Here is a 19,355-nt window from a genome sequence, read left to right as displayed (position 1 = left end):
ATTAAATGATATGAGGATACAGAGATAATTAAAATAGTACTTGCTTTCCAGTGCTTATATTCTAGTATAATACAAGGAAGAATGTAATGAATCCTTAATATGTACACAATATACAAAATGCTGTACCAGAGCAGAACAGAGACAAGTGATCTATGGCAAGATGGAGTTAGAACTTGTGTTGTTTCAACCACTGAATTCACTGGGCAAGTATAAATACTGTTCTGTGCCGGGTCCTCGAGATGACATGAATCAAGTTTTTATCCACCTCACAATCCAGTGGGGAGACAGGTAGGTAGCTGAGGATGAAAGGGTAAATGCGATTTTAACACAATATGGGAGAGTGACTGAGGGGTAAAGGGGACGGTGCAAAGGAAAGCAACAGAGGCTTTCTTTCATATAGGCATACAGGAAACATTTATTAAGCACCAGTGCAGTGTCAGACATTGAATACATAATACTGAGGACATAATCCCTACCTTAAAGAACTGATAGTGTGTTGGGAGGAACTTACCATCTGGATTGCCAACATGAGTTGATTTGTTTTGCCATGTTTTTGTTTTGCATCTTTGAGGGTGACTTTTGAGCATAAAAAAGACCATGTATAGCTAATTTAAGGTTTAAAAAATGAAAAATCAACATATTAAAATTTTGTAATTTAAAACCTAGTTTTTTAACACAAAAGAAAACAAACTTTAAAAAAGTCCAGTCACATCTCTTATTCTATTTGTAGGTCTAGTGAAATTTAGCAGTTCAAAGGGGACTTTTACAGCTTAATTAAATTTCTTTAAATATTTTAAACTATATTTACACATTTAAAATGTTTTATTTTCTCTTTGAAGTACTTCAGTTGTTTGTCTAACAAAACATTGAGTTTCAAAGTAACTATAATTATATTTATTTAGTAATAAATTAAAATACGACTAATAATATAAATATGGTGCATCTTAGATTATCTTTACCATTTGTAAGGCTATTAAATTTATCTTTTACCTTCCAACGTAAAAGTTTATCAAAATGAATTATTCAATGGCATATTTAAATTGAACTAGTAAGGCTAATCTATTAGTCTTGACGAACTCGTAAGGCTAATTATTAATCTTGACAGGGTAAATTTTCTTAATTGTTACAAATACTTTCGAGACCAAGTATACACAAGTTGTCTTTAAATTTAATATGAAAAATATTAATACTGAAGACGTGATTTACTTTATTTCTGTGCCTAATACTTAATTATCTCTGGTTAAAAGATAACCACAAAAGAATATTATGCCACCCCAAGCAAGATGGGTGGAGGGTGTGGTTACCATCTTGGTGCATTGAGGTTATTTATCAACCAGGGAGACTGGGCTGGGACGCAGAAATTAATTCTTACCGTTGACATCCATGGGGTGCCCTGAACCCCAGTTATAGCCCCTAGAATAGGAACCCCCACATTTATGAAAAGGCTGGTCTCAAGGCTGAGGGCACTTACGTCCAGCTTATACATAAATTAAGTCTTCTGTCTGGCTTGAAATTGCTACATCCTTGTCAGGATATAATAGCTTCCTTTACTGCTTGCTTTAATTTGCATTTCTTTCACTGTCTTAAGACAGTGTACTATTATCTTTTGTCTGGTTCTAAAGATACATCTGTCTAATCCTTTATAACCAACCTTAATTCTTCCGCGAACATTTTGACCATTATGGTCTGATTTGAGTGAACAGGATTCTGTTCTCTTAGTGTTGTTCCTGCTTAACAGGGCCACAGTTCTCACCAGTAATAAAACGACATTCAGTTTTATTCTACCCATCCCTTGTGGCTCCATCTAGCTCTTGAGTCACAACACTGAAGTCACGCTCCTGACATAGGAGAGACCATTGTGATATACTTGATGGGATTTGTCAGTTGATTCATGACCAGCTGCTCCTCAGCATGCCCAGGTGTGACACATCCAGCTCGTGGGGCTGAAAACAGCATTACCCTTCTCCTTGCTCAGCCAAGATCCATTTGTGTCATCTTGAGCAAGTCATTTAACTGTTTGGGCCTCAGTTTCCTCATTTTTAAGTTGTAAGAACTCTTAGTTTTAAAATCCTATTATCTGTTAAATTCTAATGTAGGAGAGCCTGAAATATTGGTGTTTTACTGTGTTTCATGTAGGCATTACTCAAGAATTAACTAAATTTTATCTTCTTAGAAATTATGGAGAGCAGTGAGATAATAAATGGTTTTACTTTCTTCCAGATCTTTGATGATGCGTACAAATCCCAGCTTAGTTGTGTGGTTGTGGATGACATTGAAAGACTGCTTGGTAAGTCATAACCTCTGACATTGTACTATCTTTGCGACATTACACTAATGTCTCACAAAGTACAAGAGAAAAATAACGGGTATTTATAAACTATAGGGCAATAAGAATACTTTCCTTTGTCTTACAAGGAATTATGTTATGTTATATCTGAAGTCAGTGATGCTATTCATGTTAAATATGCCTTATGACCGTAACTCCATCATAAACTGCTTTCCCGTCAGGGCCCACACCTCATATTATTTTGTTTCTTCCACAGAGTTCTCTGCCCCTAGTAAATGATTAGTAGTTTCCATTGATGGATATATTTGCTATTTAGTACCTCTGAGCTTGCCTGTACCCCAGAATTTCCACTTAGGAACTTCGACAGAACTAAGGGAAGAAGGGCCTGTGAATGGAGTGAAATAACACTTGGGAGAAGCTGCAAGTTCTCTTGTACCTCCGTCTCTGTTTTATAAGAACGAGTCCCTGTTATAATGCATTTATTCCAGATTTACCTAATTTTTGCAATGAAATCAAATGTGCCTGTTTTATAAGAACAGAGGCTGTGTTCCCTTCCTTACTTATCCTATTGAGTAATTGTGCAGACAAAAATGGGGTAACAGTGTTGAAAACATTCTGAAATGTTTACAGGTGCTGTATAGTTAAAAAAATTTTTTTAAATATTGATTACCCATCTCTTATGCTAAAATGCACTGCTACAGGGGCGCCTGGGTGGCTCAGTCATTAAGCGTCTGCCTTCGGCTCAGGTCATGATCCCAGGGTCCTGGGATCGAGCCCCGCATCGGGCTCCCTGCTCCGCGGGAAGCCTGCTTCTCCCTCTCCCACTCCCCCTGCTTGTGTTCTCTCTCTCGCTGTGTCTCTCTCTGTCAAATAAATAAATAAAATCTTTAAAAAATAAAATAAAATGCACTGCTACAGGATACAAAGATGAATAATAAGACAGTCCCTGTATGCAACTCATAAGGTGTAATATCCCAGTAAATGCCAGAAAAGTGTTGTTACTTATATTTTATTTCATTTCAAAAATTAGATAAATCTGGAATAAATGCATTATAATAGTGACTCGGGATGCTGTGATAACTGTATTGAAATTGAACCCACATGGTGACTTCATAAACTTCTGAAAATACTACCCAACACCTGAGTAATCCCTTCTTAAGCTATCCAAAATGGTGTAGTAATGATTTCAAGTCAACTGTTCTTACCACATTTTCCTCATGATTTTCAGACTTGCTTCAGGTCCTCCATTATTTATTTTCTTGTTTCTTAAGGCAATGTTTGTTATAAAGCAAAGACGTACCTATATGTAATCAGGTGTATCTGAGGTCTTCTTAATGTGGTAGTTTTATCTAGTGACCTGGGGTTTTTGGTCTGCTATTTTTGATACATTTCAGCCTAGTTTATAGGATTATTTCTTTAAAAGCTTTTAAGCACAAACTCATAGCTCTGTGTAAATTCCTTTATCTAAACACAATTGAGATGTGTGGTCATAGCAACACTACTATGTCAGGAATGTGTGCCCTCTGAGTATATTTTCACTTGTATGAATAGTTATTATCTGTACTTGTTTGTTCATTTATTCGACAAGTAAGCTGAGCCCATACTACTGTGCTAGAATTATTAGGGTCTCAGAAAAAATAAGTAACATGCTGTTGTTGTAACACATTGGTAAAAATTACTGCAAAGTAGAATGTGCTTTGTGTTCTGGATATTCAGAAAAGGGGAAAGATCACTTTTGACTTCAGAGGGCTGGTGCCTGAAGGTAGTTCTAAGCATAAGGCAAGGGTACATATATATGCAGTATGCAGAGAAAGCTGGGGAGGGGCATTTATGCTGAATCTTGAAGAATTAGTAGAAGTTTAGCAGAAAATTTTAGAAAGTTCTCTGTTCTTCACCATCTGAGGACCAGTCTTAGTGACTCTACCATCATTTCAGTTACACTGAAGTACCTTACGTACATTAGTAATTGCCATTTCCCCCTCTACTCATTTTCTAGTATGTGTTGTTGCCTGTGAGCTTACTGTATTACCACAGTTTGCAGTCATTTCTTGGAAATGCTTGGTAAATAAACCTGGGTTTTTTTCTTCCTTAAAAAAACAAAAACAAACAAAAACAGCTGTCTCCGAATATTAGACAAAGATGTACGCAAACAATGAATCACGGAACACTACATCAAAAACTAATGATGTCATGTATAGTGATTAACATAATAAAATAAAATTTTAAAAAAATGTCTACCTGAACTCAAAATGGATATTTAGAAGCTTTTTAAAAAAAATTTACAGATGAGAGTTCTTACATAACCTTTTAAGCTTTTGAGTTACTGCAGATACTATTTTTCTAATTATCGTTAGTTGCATGACAATTACTTAGGACTATGTTTACTCTTGATGCAGAAAAATCTGAATGTTTGGAATATGTGCAGACGTGTATCGAATCCCTAAAACATAGCAATGTTTCTCTTCCAGATTATGTCCCTATTGGCCCTCGATTTTCTAATCTGGTATTACAGGCTCTTCTTGTGCTTCTCAAAAAGGCACCTCCTCAGGTAAAAAATAGCATAAGAAACATTTTCACAGAATTTTTCCAGTATATTGCATATAATGGTGCAAATAAGCTGCTAAATAAGCGAGCAGTCATAAACATAAAATTCTGTTGTTGAGGGGCTTTGGAAAAGTCATCTGGTCTGGCCTTCTGTTTTAAGGTAAATGATTTTCTTAACAGAGAAGTTTCCTTTCTGAATATCCCAAAATCCTAGTTTCGATTAATGTTCTGTTTTTGTTGTTCTATAAATTCCCCAGGATATTACATATCTCTAGCCACCTTCATCTCCCATGAGAGATCATGATATTCATGTAGAAGGGATTGAATATACATTCCCATTTGTTTCATTTGTCATTTGATAGAGATTTTTCCTAAGAAATTATATTTGGGGATATTTATTTCCTGTAGGCAGATTTTTCTTTTTCTTTTTAAAAAATGTTTACAGTTAAGCTTAAATTATTTCTCTTGTGTCATGTGGCACTTTTGAGGAGGGAGTTCATAGCCAGGATCTTTGTTCATGTGGTTGCATTTTTATTGATGTGGCTACTGGAGACTGGTGATTTTGGTAACTTAACACATTTAAAAGTAATGTATGGGGGTTGGTTAAATATGTTAATTATGTAGAGGCTGCCAGAGCATGTTTGGCTATGACACAAGACAAATTCTCTTGATTGATTTTGTGTGCTGTAACCTTTGAGAAATGCCAAAGACAGATACAAAGGGGTAACTTGAAAAACATCTTAATGTCTATGGGAATCTTGTATTTGAAGTTAGAGATCTTAACTGGGCTGTATGGAAAATATTTCATGTTAAGTTGGTGAATCTGCTTTTTAATTTAACAGTTAAAATTGTGTGTGTGTGTGTGTGTGTGTTAGAACTAAAAGTGATGGATCTTGATTTTCTAGGATATTTTTGGTTTTTTGTATTTCTAGAATAGTGAAAAGAAACATAAGGTACAACAACCTTGAAAATTTACCATATATATGCACTGTAAGAATTTTGTAATCATTTTTCCATAAACCATCATTCCCAATAATTGGAGTTTTATTTTTTTTTATTTTTTTTATTTTTTTAAAGATTTTATTTATTTATTTGCCAGAGAGAGAGAGAGAGGGAGAGCACAAGCGGGGCGAGTGGCAGGCAGAGGGAAAGGGAGAAGCAGGCTCCTTGCTAAGCAAGGAGCCCGATGCGGGGCTCGATCCCAGGACCCTGAGATCATGACCTGAGCCGAAGGCAGATGCTTAACCATCTGAGCCACCCAGGCGCCCCAATAATTGGAGTTTTAGCTCATCCTAGATAGGCTGAAGTTAGAGAAGTGAGTATTTATTTTTCCTTTCTCTGATTCCTTCAATAAATATGTAAATAGATAAATCTAAAGTTGCTGGAAAAGGGACACCTGGTTGGCTCAGTCAGTTAAACATCTGACTTTTGATTTTGGCTCAGGTCATGATCCAGGGTCCTGGGATCGGGCCCTGTGTTGGGCTCCCCGCTCAGTGGGAAGTCTACTTGTCTCCCTCTCCCTCTGCTCACACAGGCACACTCACTCTGTCTCTCTCTCTCTCTCTCAAGTAAATAAATAAAATCTTTATAAATAAAGTTGTTGGAAAAAGTAAATAACCCCAATATCCATATATATTACATACAAAAAAATCCTTTCCTATGAAATAGCATTTTAAAAATTGTTAGATTGGAAGACTTTCTCCAGGCATTTAAATTTATATCTTATTCAGGGGCGCCTGGGTGGCTCATTTGGTTAAGCAGGTCATGATCCCAGGGTCCTGGAATCAAGTCCCGCTTTGGGCTCATTGCTCAGCAGGGAGCCTGCTTCTTCCTCTACTCCTCCCCCCTGCTCGTGCTCTCTCTCTCTCTATCTCTCAGATAAATTAATTAAATCTTTAAAAATATATATATATCTTATTCAATCTTTAGCTAAAAAGAATTTATGCTAGAAGTCATTTGGGAGAAGGAAGAATAATTTTTCAATGGTATTTTTCAAACTGTTTGTCCTTTACATTGTTAAGTACATTTATTTAAACAGAGAGACATTCCCTGGTTGAGAATTATTTGTAATCCAGAATAGATACTGATAGAAATAAATAGAGCATATTAAAAAGACTTGCAGCATTTTGATTAAAGACTTAGGAATAACTTTCCATTTTGTAAAAATGTAAAATTCTTGAGGAAAGGAACATTATCTAATATTTTTAAATCTCACAGCGTCTGGCACAAGTTTATACAGATGTACTTCATGAATAACCTATTCAACAAAAAATATAGATAACATACTTCTAAAGATATTTTTTGAGTGCTCATTTTGGTGGGCTTAACTATTTTGTATTGTTGTAATTTATATTTGGCAAGGTATGATTAAAGTGAAAACATTCAAAAATAAATAAATTTCAAATGGCCAACGAGCACATGAAAAGATACTCAACATCATTGGCCATCAGGGAAATGCAAATCAAAGCCACAATGAGATACCACTTCATACCCACCAGGGTGGCTATAACCAAAAAGTCAGATAATAATAAGTGTTGCTGTGCATATGGAGAAATTGAAACCCTTATACACTGCTGGTGGGAATATAAAAATTGTGCAGCCTTTGGGAAATAGCCTAGCAGTTCCTCAAAAGGTTAGAGGTAAAGTTACAATATGACCCAACAATTTAGGTATATACCCCAAAGAAATGAAAGTATATGTCCACACAGAAGCTTGTACATGTGTTCAAAGAAGCATTATTCATAATAGCCAAAAAGTGGACACAACCCAGATGTTCACAAATAAACCATGGCATATCCATACAATGGAATATCATTCAGCAATAAAAAGAAATGAAGTCCTGTTACATGCTGCAACATGGATGAACCGTGAAAACATGCTAAGTGAAAGAAGCCAATCATAAAAGACCACAGATTGGTTCCATTTGTATGAAACGTCCAGAATTGGCAAATCTGTGAAACAGAATCTAGTAGATTCATGGTTGCCTAGGACTGGGAGGGGTGGATAGGGAGAATGGGGGGTGACTGCTCATGGGTGTGGGGTTTCTTTTTGGGGTGTTTCACACGTTCAAAAATTGATCATGGTGATAGTTGCACATTCTGTGAATATACTAAAAACCATTGAATTGTACACTGTAAATCAGTGAATTGTGTGTTCTATGACTTATATCTCAATAAAACAGATTTTAAAGAAGAAAGTGATTGCAGAAGCTACTTAATTGATGAAAGGAGGGTTATAGGGAGAACTAGAAGCAAGGACTGAGCATCCCAGGTACATGGCCCAACTTGGGAGAAGTCCTAGAAACAGAGATTGGATCATTAAAAAGGGATGTGGAATGCATTTCTCTAAGGACCGAAAAGGAAAGGTATAGGAATATGTAAGGAGTCAAAGATAGATCTGGTTGCCTTAGTGATTGGAAATGGCAGGGATTCTCTTTTAAGGATTACCAGCCTGTCATTAATCAGAATTTGGTGACTCTGACCTGGCCTGCTATATAAGTGCATCAGTGGCCGGAGAAGTTAATGTTTCAAATATCTCTAGTTGGCGTACATTTGACAAGATAAAAATATGCTTTCTCTGTACCACCTTGCTTTTTAAATTAGTGTGTATTCTCTCAGGAGAACAAGGGGAAATTTTCAGGCTGATCCAGTGTCGAGAATATTTGTCTTTCTAAAGTGGAAGCATTCAATTCACCAAACCATTATCCATGTTAGGTTTTTCAGATGTTTTCAATTAAATATTAAAAGTGTATGAATCTGAGTGTTGTAGAGCCACGTAGGATGGTAGAAAACTATTATTTTTATCACTGTCCAGAAAACAGAAGTTGAAGGCATTTTTCTTTAAAAAGAGGAATTGTGCATGGATACAATATAGTAATCATATCAGCCACAGAATCCTTAATATTGTATTTGTTGTAATTCCAGCTTTCACACAGAAAAATTATGTGTGCATGTGTGCACATGCTCAAATAAAAGAATCCCTTCAGGGGCACTATGTTGTTATGTATCAAGATATTCTCTTTTCTCCTCCTCCCCTCCCCCACACCCCTCCCTCGTTGTAAATTGGCTTATTAAAACTGGTTCACAAGCCTTCTTTTTTTCCCTTTGTGATTGCTTTGGTCTTGGATTTTCAGTATAGGACTAAAAATTCAAGTCAGATTTCAGTTACTAGGATAATTTTCTTTGAATTTTAAATTTTTCTAAGTAAATGCATAGATTTTTAATGAACCTGGTATTCAGTGGGTTTGCTTTAAATTTAGCTGGGAGTTAATTTCATGATTGATTTATTAGCCCTTTGAAAGTATAAAAAGTGGTATCTGTAGTTCATGAAGACTGAAAAACATCATCACATTTTGTTTAGCATCTTTTTAAAACCAATTAAAAGCTTTTCTAAAATGGATTGAACAGGAGAAAATAAAACATGTTCCCTAGGTCTTTATTTCAATCAAGTTGCCCTGTGTTGTGCAGGAGAAGAGATCGAGGGGGGGTAGAACACTGAAAAGGGCTGTCCCAGCAGGGAGCCCCGCGGGAGAAAAGGGCTGCTCTGAGAACTCCCGGCCACGGCTCGGAAAGCCCCCGGCCTGCTTCATCTACATGCAGAGTCACACAAGGCATGGGGGTGCTCACCGGCACCACAGAGGTTTCACATGTGCTTCCCTGCTGATTCCTGTGAAAAGCTAACAATTGGCTCGGAGGGTAAAAGACCACTGCAGTTCACCCTCCCCGAGCTGGATGTACAATTTGTCCAGTGTTAGGAAATGTCCGGCTTAGCAGTGAGAGGCTTGAAGACACCCCTCCTTCCAGTGAGATTCCTAAAGCCGGCTCTTTTACTCAGTGACACTGGGGCTCTTTTCAGGTTTTGCAGATTTATGGAAGTTGAGGGGAATGTGCTTTTCAGCATCAGGAGGATGAAAGCCTTAGTCTTAATGTCGAGGAAGAAGCGGTAGGAAAGCCGTAAGGCCAGGTAAATCTTCCCGCAACCTGCAGCATCGACGGCTTTATTATTTTTCTCAGAGAGCTCTTCTGGCACCTTCTTTTTTTCTTTTTTTGGGAGACAAAATAAAGTGCCCGCAAAGGAACTCCTCAAGCTCTAAAATGACATGACTTCCCAGTTTCCTCAACAAGTGCAGGAGTAGTTAGTTAAGCCCATTAACCTGACTGCTTCAGTGCTAGGTTTACTTGACGCTTTGGGGAATCAGATTGGAAGACTGCATCTGTAGCTACCAGAATGGCCTTGTCACTCATGGAGAACCATTCCTCTTTGAGTTCAGTGTAATAGTATATAGAAAACGGTAGCGTCTGTTGAGGTACTTGGGTAAATGGCTGCCACCACTCTCAGCGCAGTCCCCCCCGCCCCAGGTGCCACCCAGCCTTCCCCAGGGCTGATGAGAACTGATATCTTTGTCCACTAGAACTCCTTGGCAGCATACCAATTGGAAAACTCTTTGGAAACTGTAAACTCTTACAAGAGAAGACCCTCTGAATTCATAGCAGTATTACTGAAGTAGAATTCAGACCTAGCGCTTGTTAGAGTTTTTGTTAAAGTAAATGTTATTGAAAAAAACAACTTCCTCACTGCTCTGGCACCTAGGAATATTACCTAGTAAGAAAGAAGTAGGGGTTTAGAGCCAGGACTGGCATCACGTACCAAAAAAAAACTATAGTGAGCTGCTAGTGGGAACTCGGGCAGGGGTATCTGTTTGTCCCGTGGATTTTAACATCGCCAGTCTCTAGACAAGATTGCTCTTCATGTAATCCTGACACAACATCTGAGTACAGTCTTACTTCAGAGATGTTATTGGAAGTCTTGGTAATATTAAGCAACTCTTCAGCCTTTGGGTTGCTTCAGCGAAAGAAGCAGATAATGGAAGAGACTCCAAATCGTGCAGGCCTAAACATGAGTATCTCCCCGTCTATCTGTTCAAAATTAACTCTGGCTAATAACTACAATATGACTCAATAAGATGTATAACCACTTTAGGAAAGAGGTGTAGTCATTTTGCCAGACACATTAATAGTAATCACTGATGTGATGATGACTTGTGCATTGGACTGCTTTGTTGAAGAAAAGCTGTATGATGGTTGACAATTCAGTGGCCCAGCTTTTCCATTTATTAAGTCAGTGACATTAGATGGCTACTATAGTTTATAAAATTCTCTATACTTCGCTTAGTATAGTAGGTTGTCTCAGAAAGTTCTATGTAAATTGAATATATTATATATATTTACATTCTACATGTATATTGAATATTATATATATTTACATTCTACATATATACATTCTATATATATATACATATATATATATATATGGAGAATGATTTCGGGCACATAAAAACTAGTGAAAGAAATTTAGTGAGTCCTTTTATAAAATATTGCTACAGATACCTGCTGAATAAAACCGTTTTCAGGGGCACCTGGCTGGTTCAGTCAGTAGAGCATGTGAGACTTGATCTCAGGGTCGTGAGTTCAAGCCCCACGTTGGGTGTGGAATCTACTTAAAAAATAAATCAAGTAAATAAATAAAAACAGATACACATTAAAAAAAACATGTTTTCAAAATAGGGTTTTTGTTTGGTTTGGTAGAGCACATCTATAATAGGTATTAATGAATACAAAAAATTGTAAGACATGTATACACCATTTTCAGCTAACTCAAAATTAAGTATCTAAAGTTTAATCATCGGTGAACTGCTAATGGTGCTGAGACAGCAATATTCTCTCCCTGCCAGAATGTCTTTACTGAGCACTATTGCCATAAATGTGTTATTGTGACATGACGTCAGCGTTAGAAAAGTGTTGATTTTAGTACCATAATATTCCACAGTGCCATGAATCTTGTGAGGACCCCCCTCTACAGAACTTGCTCTTTGTATTGGGGTCAGAAAACCTGAGTTTGAGTTGTAGCTTAGTCAACTTTGAACTAGTCCCTTAATATCTTTGTGTATTTCTTCATCTGTAAAATGGAGGTAATTCTCCCTGCCGTACCTACCCCATTGGCCAACGAAGATAATGTATTGTGAGGTCCTCTATAAACCTGCGGACTACACAGATAGAAGGTACTGATGCTTTATCGTGAAGAGCATGGAGTTACTGAAAAGGAGGAACCTGCGGGGTGCCTGGGTGGCTCAGTTGGTTGAGCAGCTGCCTTCGGCTCAGGTCATGATCCTAGGGTCCTGGGATCGAACCCCACATCGGGCTCCCTGCCCAGCGGGAAGCCTGCTTCTCCCTCTCACACTCCCTCTGCCTGCCGCTCCCCCTGCTTGTGTTCCCTCTCTCTCTGTCTCTCTGTCAAATAAATAAATAAAATCTTTAAAAAAAAAAAAAAAAAAGGAGGAACCTGCCATAGTCCACAGAGCATGCCATCTGTAAAGGATTGATTTATAGAGTCTTATCCTAACATCTTCGAAAAGAGAATGGATGTTCTCTTGATTGGAATATTCCCATTGCTTGGGGCCAAGGGTTGACCATCTCAGATTCTGTTTGTTCCTGTTTTGTGGCTGTTTCAAAGTTCTTAGAGGGTCTAGTATTTCATTAAGACTATTGTATGGAACTAGAAATGTATTTTCCAGTTTGTTTGTTTGTTTTTGAAGAAAAGAGGTGCCTTTAGATAGTCCACAGAATCTTTTTAGCCTGTAAAAAGGGTAAGGATTTGAGGGAGGAACAGGGCTTCTGGCCATTGTCAGATCCCTGAGGACACTACCTATTACATTTATCTTCAGCCTCCAAGGACTGACCCACCTACTTGCTTTTCCCCTAAAGCCACCTGTTGCTCGTGACTAAAGCTCCCCTTTTCTCCTAACTTAGGGTGGACCAGAGTAGTGTCTCACAGCTTCTCTCCTGCCTTCTTGTCCCTGAAACAAGTACGCAGATCTTTGGAGATTTCCTAGGGCTTTATACTGCATGGCATAACAGCTGTTGGGAAAGAAGAGCCAGTAAGAGGAATCTTACAAAAGGTCCAGAACAGTCCGTCAGTATTCCTCATAGTTATTGGGATGTGTAGATGGAACGAGGTCTTGATCTTTTTAAGTCACTACTTGGTCTACAGCCACATCTTCGTATTGACAACCTTCCTTGCCCCTCACATTGGAGAATGGAAAGAGGGCTTCCACAGGCAGGCTTCAGACAATCTGAATGGCCCCGCCTTTTCTTTCCTTTTTTTTTTAAAACCATTTAGGTATGCGGATGATAGTATTTACTAAGAATGGGTATTTTGAAGATGGTGGGTCTTAACTACACATAGAACTAGATGGTAGTGGAACTAAGAGCACAAGTGTTCGAATTCAAAGACTTGAATTTGAATTCAGCCACTTCTGAGCCTCAATTTTCACTTTTCTAAAATAAGAACAATAGTAATATTGAAGTTGAGGATGTGAGAATTAAATACAGTTAAGTATTTATTGTAGTTCTCTGTAAACTGCAAAGCACAACTCAGTTATTAGTTTATTATTCACTTCAAAGAAAACTCTGACTGTCGTCTTTCCTCACACAAAAAATATATAAAACCAACAAAGCAAACAATGCATATCAAAGGAGCTCGGCTCCACGTGGCTGCTGCTGGAGAAACCAGCCCTAGAAATCCGGAAGAAAGAGCATAGCAGCTTTCTCTGCCAGCCATCTTGCTCCTTGCAGCCCCTGTCTGCCTTAGCCAGCCCTGGAGCAAGCTGAAGAAGGGGTCCAATTTCCAGAATAAGAGGGGCAATAATGGGAAGGGAAGACAGGGAGAAATTAACCAGTCACATGGAAAACTCTGACCACCCAGCCAGTAACCCACTGTCTATATAAACTGGGCCTGTGTCAGAAACTGCCTGCATAACTGTCAAGTCACCTTTCACTTAATCCTGAGTTGCTCTCCAAGTGTGATTTCAGTCAAAGAAAAAAGGACTGGGGGTGAGGGGGTGTAATGCCAAAATTGTTCCTTTTGGTTGCCTTTATGTCAGTGGCCCCCCAGCTTTTTGAAGGCGTACCCCTACCAGTAAAAAAAGCATATGAGCTTATCCTCCCAACATTTTAATACATCTCTTATTCTATAAGATGATGTTCATTTTAAAACATACACACAAAAAAATTTTTTGAAGAATGCAATAAAAAATAAAAGGAAGTTCTATTATTTCTCTATCTTGAAGGCACCTGCTGTACCCTAGATGGCAGGATTATAGGTGATTTTTTTCTGCTTTATTGCTTCCTATATTTTATAAATTTTCAACAGTAAGCATTTATTACTTTATAATCAGGAAAAAAGAAAAAATGTGTATACCATTGTTTTCATTTTTAACTAGCAGCATATAACTGTCAAAATTCTTTAATTCCAGTCTTTCCAACTGATTTGCTATTTGCCTAACAGGGTTAAATGAATGTACCTTTGTCTCTAAGCTTGTCTATGTGTAATTTTTTTTTTTAACCTTGTTTTTTCTTGTAAGGCTGATTTAATTTAAGGTCTAGTCTGTAAGACGCCCTGTGGTCCTGAGAGGAGAAGTGTGAAAGTGTCTCATGCCTCTCCCAGTTGTCCTTGGAGACCCACCTGGCATTCAGCTCAGTGTTGTGCTTCCAGTAGGAACTCCTGATGCTGGAATGGCAGTGTGACCAAGGTTGACAAAGATAGATGGTGACAATTATATTAAGTTCCATGGAAGGGCAATGGGAAGGTTTTTTTCCCCATCCAGAAATATTTCTTTTGACATGCAAGTTTGAAATGTGACTTTATAGAGTATATGCTTTCCCTGGGATGTGCACTTAATAAGCATTTTGTTCCACACTGTAGAAATAAAGGATGAGTGAGACACTGCCTGCCCTCAAAGAGCTCATAATCCAGGACCACCTGGTCAGTTGTGCAATTGGTGAACAAGGTGTGTACAAAGTCAAGTGACAATTGAGAGTTAACATTCAGCCCACACTTTGCTCACCAAGCCATCCACCCTGGTGTGGGGCTGTATCCTCTCTGAGTGGGGTTGCTGGATTTGGTAGATACGAATAAAGGACACCCAGTTAAATTTGAATTCTAGAAAGATATCAAATAATTTTTGGTATATCTCGTGCAGTGTTTGGGGCATAACTTGGGGCTTTATCTGGCAACCTTAGCCCTGAGAGTTGCTCCTACAAGGTACTGGGGCTTTGGGGGTGGGGCAGAGAAGCTGCACGCTTCTTTCTACTTCATCCACCAAGGAAGGGTTTTGTTTTTTGTATCCCTGTCACAATCCAGTGACAGAGAGAGATGTGTAAACATGATGTATCTAGTTTTATAAGTTGTGTGGGTTCCAGTGGAACATAAAGGAAAGCACGGTCCATTTTGCTGAGAAAATCTGCAAATGTTCCGCAAATAGTTCTTGATCTTGGTCTTGAAAGATGAGTAGAAGGGGGGTTTATCAGGGCCATGCTGCCACGCTAAGGAATTCCAGCTCTGAAGCAGTGAGGAGAGATGGTGAAAGATGCGTCTATGCCAGAATTAGCAAATTTTTATTATTTACACACTAACTGATATTTGGAAATGTAAGGATATGTTTTGTGTATAATACTTATCTCAGGCTTCATATGGCATATTCAGTTTCCCTGGAGACAAGAATAGGAATTCATAAGAAATCAAAAGCTTTATTTTTTTTCAGATGATGAAAGCTTAACCTCTTTAAATATCTATTGTTGTTATACTTTAGCCTTTTTTAAGAGGAAAAAATTGCTGTATAATTTTTGGTGTCTGAACTGTGTTAAAGAATAAGGATCATCATTACAAATCATAATCACATGGGTCAGTAATATCATGGGTAACAGGAGGAACTGTTGGAATGTGTACAGCTCTGTCAAGGTAGTCATGAAATAGGCCCAGTGTGCCCTGTTTTGTTTTGTTGTAGTTTTTTGTACCTTTTCTTGTTCTTAATGGTTTTGCTATTAGCTGTGACTTGCAAAATCCCATTGAATTGTGTTAGCCTACCTGCCTCTGATGGTTCCCACTTTTCTAATTTGCTGCTTCTGGTCAGCTGTGAACTAAAAAAGGCAACCACTGGGACTCATGAGTTGTTTGTAAAGGAAGAATAACCAGGCCACAAGAGCTGAAGGAGCTTTCCTATGAACAGGGCCACATTATGACTTACATGGGCCCTTTCTTCCATAAAAAAAATTCAGAATTTTGTTTTCCAACTGTTGGTATTTCAAACATTTTCTAGGGGTGCCTGTGTGACTCTTGATCTTAGGGTTGTAAGTTTGAGCCCCACGTTGGGTGTAGAGTTAAACATAAAATCTTTAGGGGCACCTGGGTGGCTCAGTCAGTTGAGTATCCGACTTAATTCAGCTCAGGTCATGATCTCAAGGTCATGAGATCGAGCCCCGAGTCAGGCTGTGCGCTGGGCATGGAACCTGCTTAAGATTCTCTCCCTCCCTCTGCCCCTCCCCGACCTAAAAAAAAATTAAAAATGAGATCAAATAAAATCTTTAAAAACAACAACAACAAGAAAACATTTTTGGGCGCCTGGGTGGCTCAGTCGTTAAGCGTCTGCCTTCAGCTCAGGTCATGATCCCAGGGTCCTGGGATCGAGTCCCACATCGGGCTCCCTGCTCAGCAGGAAGCCTGCTTCTCCTTCTCCCACTCCCCCTGCTTGTGTTCCTGCTCTCTCTGTCTCTCTCTCTCTGTCAAATAAATAAAATCTTTAAAAAAAAACAAGAAAACATTTTTTTTTTTGACTTGAAAGTTCTTTGTTTTCTTGTGGTTTTAAAAGAAAAGAGAGCGGCACCTGGGTGGCTCAGTCAGTTAAGTGTCCAACTCTTGATGATTGGCTTAGGTCTTGATCTCCTGGTTGTGAGTTCGAGCCTGCGTTGGGCTCCACGCTGGGCATGGAGCCTACTTAAAAAAAATATATATATATATATATATTTTTGTGGGCCCTTCCAAGTTTTATGGGCCCTGGCCACTGTGCCCACGTGCCTAGTGGATAAGGTGACACTAGCAGTGAGTAAAGTCACTTGAATCTCACTTTATTTTGTTTTGTTTGGGTCCTAGAAGTTAGAGGATTTTTGCTTATTTCTTGGTTCTGTGTTCTGGATAGCTGAATTGTTTAGCAGATTGGCCTCCAGTTAAGTGAGCGCACGTTGATCTGTGTTGAAAAGGTTGGGGCCTGCAGGAGTACATGGAGTTGTGTCGGGTTAAGTGAGGGCAAAGTGTGGAGAGAAGGCAAGTTCTGAAATACCTTGGACATAAGAGACCATCGCAGACTGCTAGAAAACTCCGGAAAGCGTTTCGATAAAGAGGAAAGCTGTGGATAAAAGTCACAGAGGTAGAAATTAAATGAGAAGGAAGAAGAAAATTGACCTGATTAGAGCACAGAGGTCATTGTGGGGCAGGCGCATCAAACTAAACATCCAGAGAGGGAGGGAAACTTCCTGTGGATGCAAGACTGAGGAGTTTGAATCTGCTAATGAATCAGTGGTCATCTTAGTTCAGTTTCTAATGAGAACTGTTCCTTTCGGCATTAAGAATACTGTGGCATGGTCAGTAGAGCTTTATTTTCTTAATTTAAACTTTTCTCCTAAGAGCTCAGAGATCATAATTCCTAGGTGATGTGTCTCCCTGACTCATAATTAAGAGATCAGCCATTGCTGATATGAGTTAAAAATTGCACAGATGAGAACAATGGACAGCAAAGCATAACGGAAATATCTAAGAGGCCTGAACTCTAACTTCAGCTCCCTGCCTGGATATAAAAGCTGCAGACAGGTCACTTCACCTCTCATCCCAGGTTTCTCATCTACAAAATAACCAGGGGAGGATTAGGTCATCTTTAGAGGAGGTAATCTTCAAGAGCTACTCAAGTATAAAATCTGATGATTCAGTGTCTTTTTCACAAATTGATACTAAAATATTCTCTAATATCGTAAAGTGGTTTGCTCTTGCCTATAGTAATTATTTTAAATTATTTGGAGTGAAGTTTCTCATTTCATATCCAATCTGCATCGTGAATTCCCCTCTTTATTGTCCTCTGCCCTGCTAGCAGCACCATGAGGATGGTTAAAAGACAGTAGACTAAGAATTTGCTTCAGGGGAAAATCTAATGGAGAGTTCAAGTGTAGTTGTCTGCCTAGTTGTAGCATGATTTATTTGAAACATCCTTCCTTTGGTATTCAACTTAAACATTTAACCACACACACAAAAAAAGTTACCAGACATTTGAGCATGAGAAATCAGAAATGCATGCAGAATATGCAGAGAGGCCCCAACCTCTCCTTTTACTGTCCTGGCTCCTGGTAGTCAATTTTCTCCCTTGTTTTGGGGAAACTTAAGAGTTGTAGGAGATGCTTAATAATACTTGTTATTTCACTAGCTTGACTTAATGGCTTCTAATGAATCTCCTCTTTTCCCTGTTAGAGAAGTCTGTATTCTCCAATCAATAGCTTAACTATCAGTTGATTTAACTAAAAGAAAGAGATGACAGCCTTATGGCATCCACTGACATTGTAAATGAAGCATACATGCCATTCATTCTAGATTATTTTCTTGAAAACTTGTTATAGAATTCCCCATTTGGGATTCCGAGGCATAGACTCTGAAATGGTAGATAGTTATTTTCCTGTTGAACACTTGGTATAGCGTGCATTTTTCCAGGGCCAGGACAGAGATTGTAACAAGGAAGGAGTGATCTGCACCCTCGAAGCCTACAGTGAGATCACCATTCATTCATTCAACACAAATGTATTCACTTCCCAGTATGTACAAGGCACAGTGCTAGCCCTGGACATATCAATAGACCCAAGCAGACAAAAATCCTGTCCTCCTGAAGGAAGATCAGCAATAAATACAATAAATAAGTAAAGACAGTAAATGAGTAAAGTATTTCGCATGTTAAAAGGTGATCCATATGGGGCGGGGGAGAGCAGGATAAAGGGAGCTGAAGAAGGGGAGTCTGCAGTTTTAAATGGTGGAGCATGCAGGGCTGTGTGGGCCTGTGCAAGAAGCAACCCCATGACATCAGGGAGAGAATCATGCGGATGTATAAGGGAAGAGCATTCTAGGTGGAGGGAGGACAGGAGTATCTTCTGTGTGCCAGGCATGGTGTGCTGACCACCACCAGGACAGAGATGAATAAAACATGGCTCCTACCCGCAGGGAGTTGACAGGCTAGGAACAGATTCAGACTTGCAAATAAGGGCAATGATAAAGTTGTATAAGAACTACGGTGGGTAGGGTGTTTTTTTTTTTTTAAAGTCTCTGTGTTGAATAATACGAACTAAGTAAAAATATGTGAAATTCTTCCCATTTTGTGAATGAAGCTAGGATAAGTGGGAGAGTAAAGCATGGCTTACTGGGAATGCTTCTTCACACCCCTGCCCTGAACTGACCTCTCCCTTAGAAACCTCTTGCTGAGGCCACTCACTCTCACCCTCTGCCACGACTCCTAAAGGCGATGGTTGATCTTTAGTTCAGACCTCATCTGGGCCTCACCGGAACCCTAGTCAAGCTGAAGATTGGAGCTCTCCTCTTCCCCTGAGAGCGAATGTTGGGAGAATGTGCTCAATGTGCATCATTTGCTGTCAGTACCCTGTGTTGG

General features: G+C 38.9%; 1 protein-coding gene across 1 annotated transcript in view; it reads left to right on the top strand.

Annotated features, from left to right (window-relative positions):
• Positions 1-19,355, top strand: part of NSF (N-ethylmaleimide sensitive factor, vesicle fusing ATPase) — a 141,773-nt gene that overhangs the window by 109,243 nt on the left and 13,175 nt on the right. Inside the window, exons 16-17 of the mRNA XM_021678482.2 lie at positions 2,221-2,287; positions 4,756-4,835. Coding sequence (XP_021534157.1) covers positions 2,221-2,287; positions 4,756-4,835 — 147 coding nt within the window. The remainder of the gene's footprint in view (positions 1-2,220; positions 2,288-4,755; positions 4,836-19,355) is intronic.

This window comes from Neomonachus schauinslandi, chromosome 15 (assembly GCF_002201575.2).
Source record: "Neomonachus schauinslandi chromosome 15, ASM220157v2, whole genome shotgun sequence".
NCBI lineage: Eukaryota > Metazoa > Chordata > Mammalia > Carnivora > Phocidae > Neomonachus > Neomonachus schauinslandi.
The sequence above is the reverse complement of the archived record's forward strand: the minus strand, read 5'-3'. Positions and strand labels throughout refer to the sequence as shown.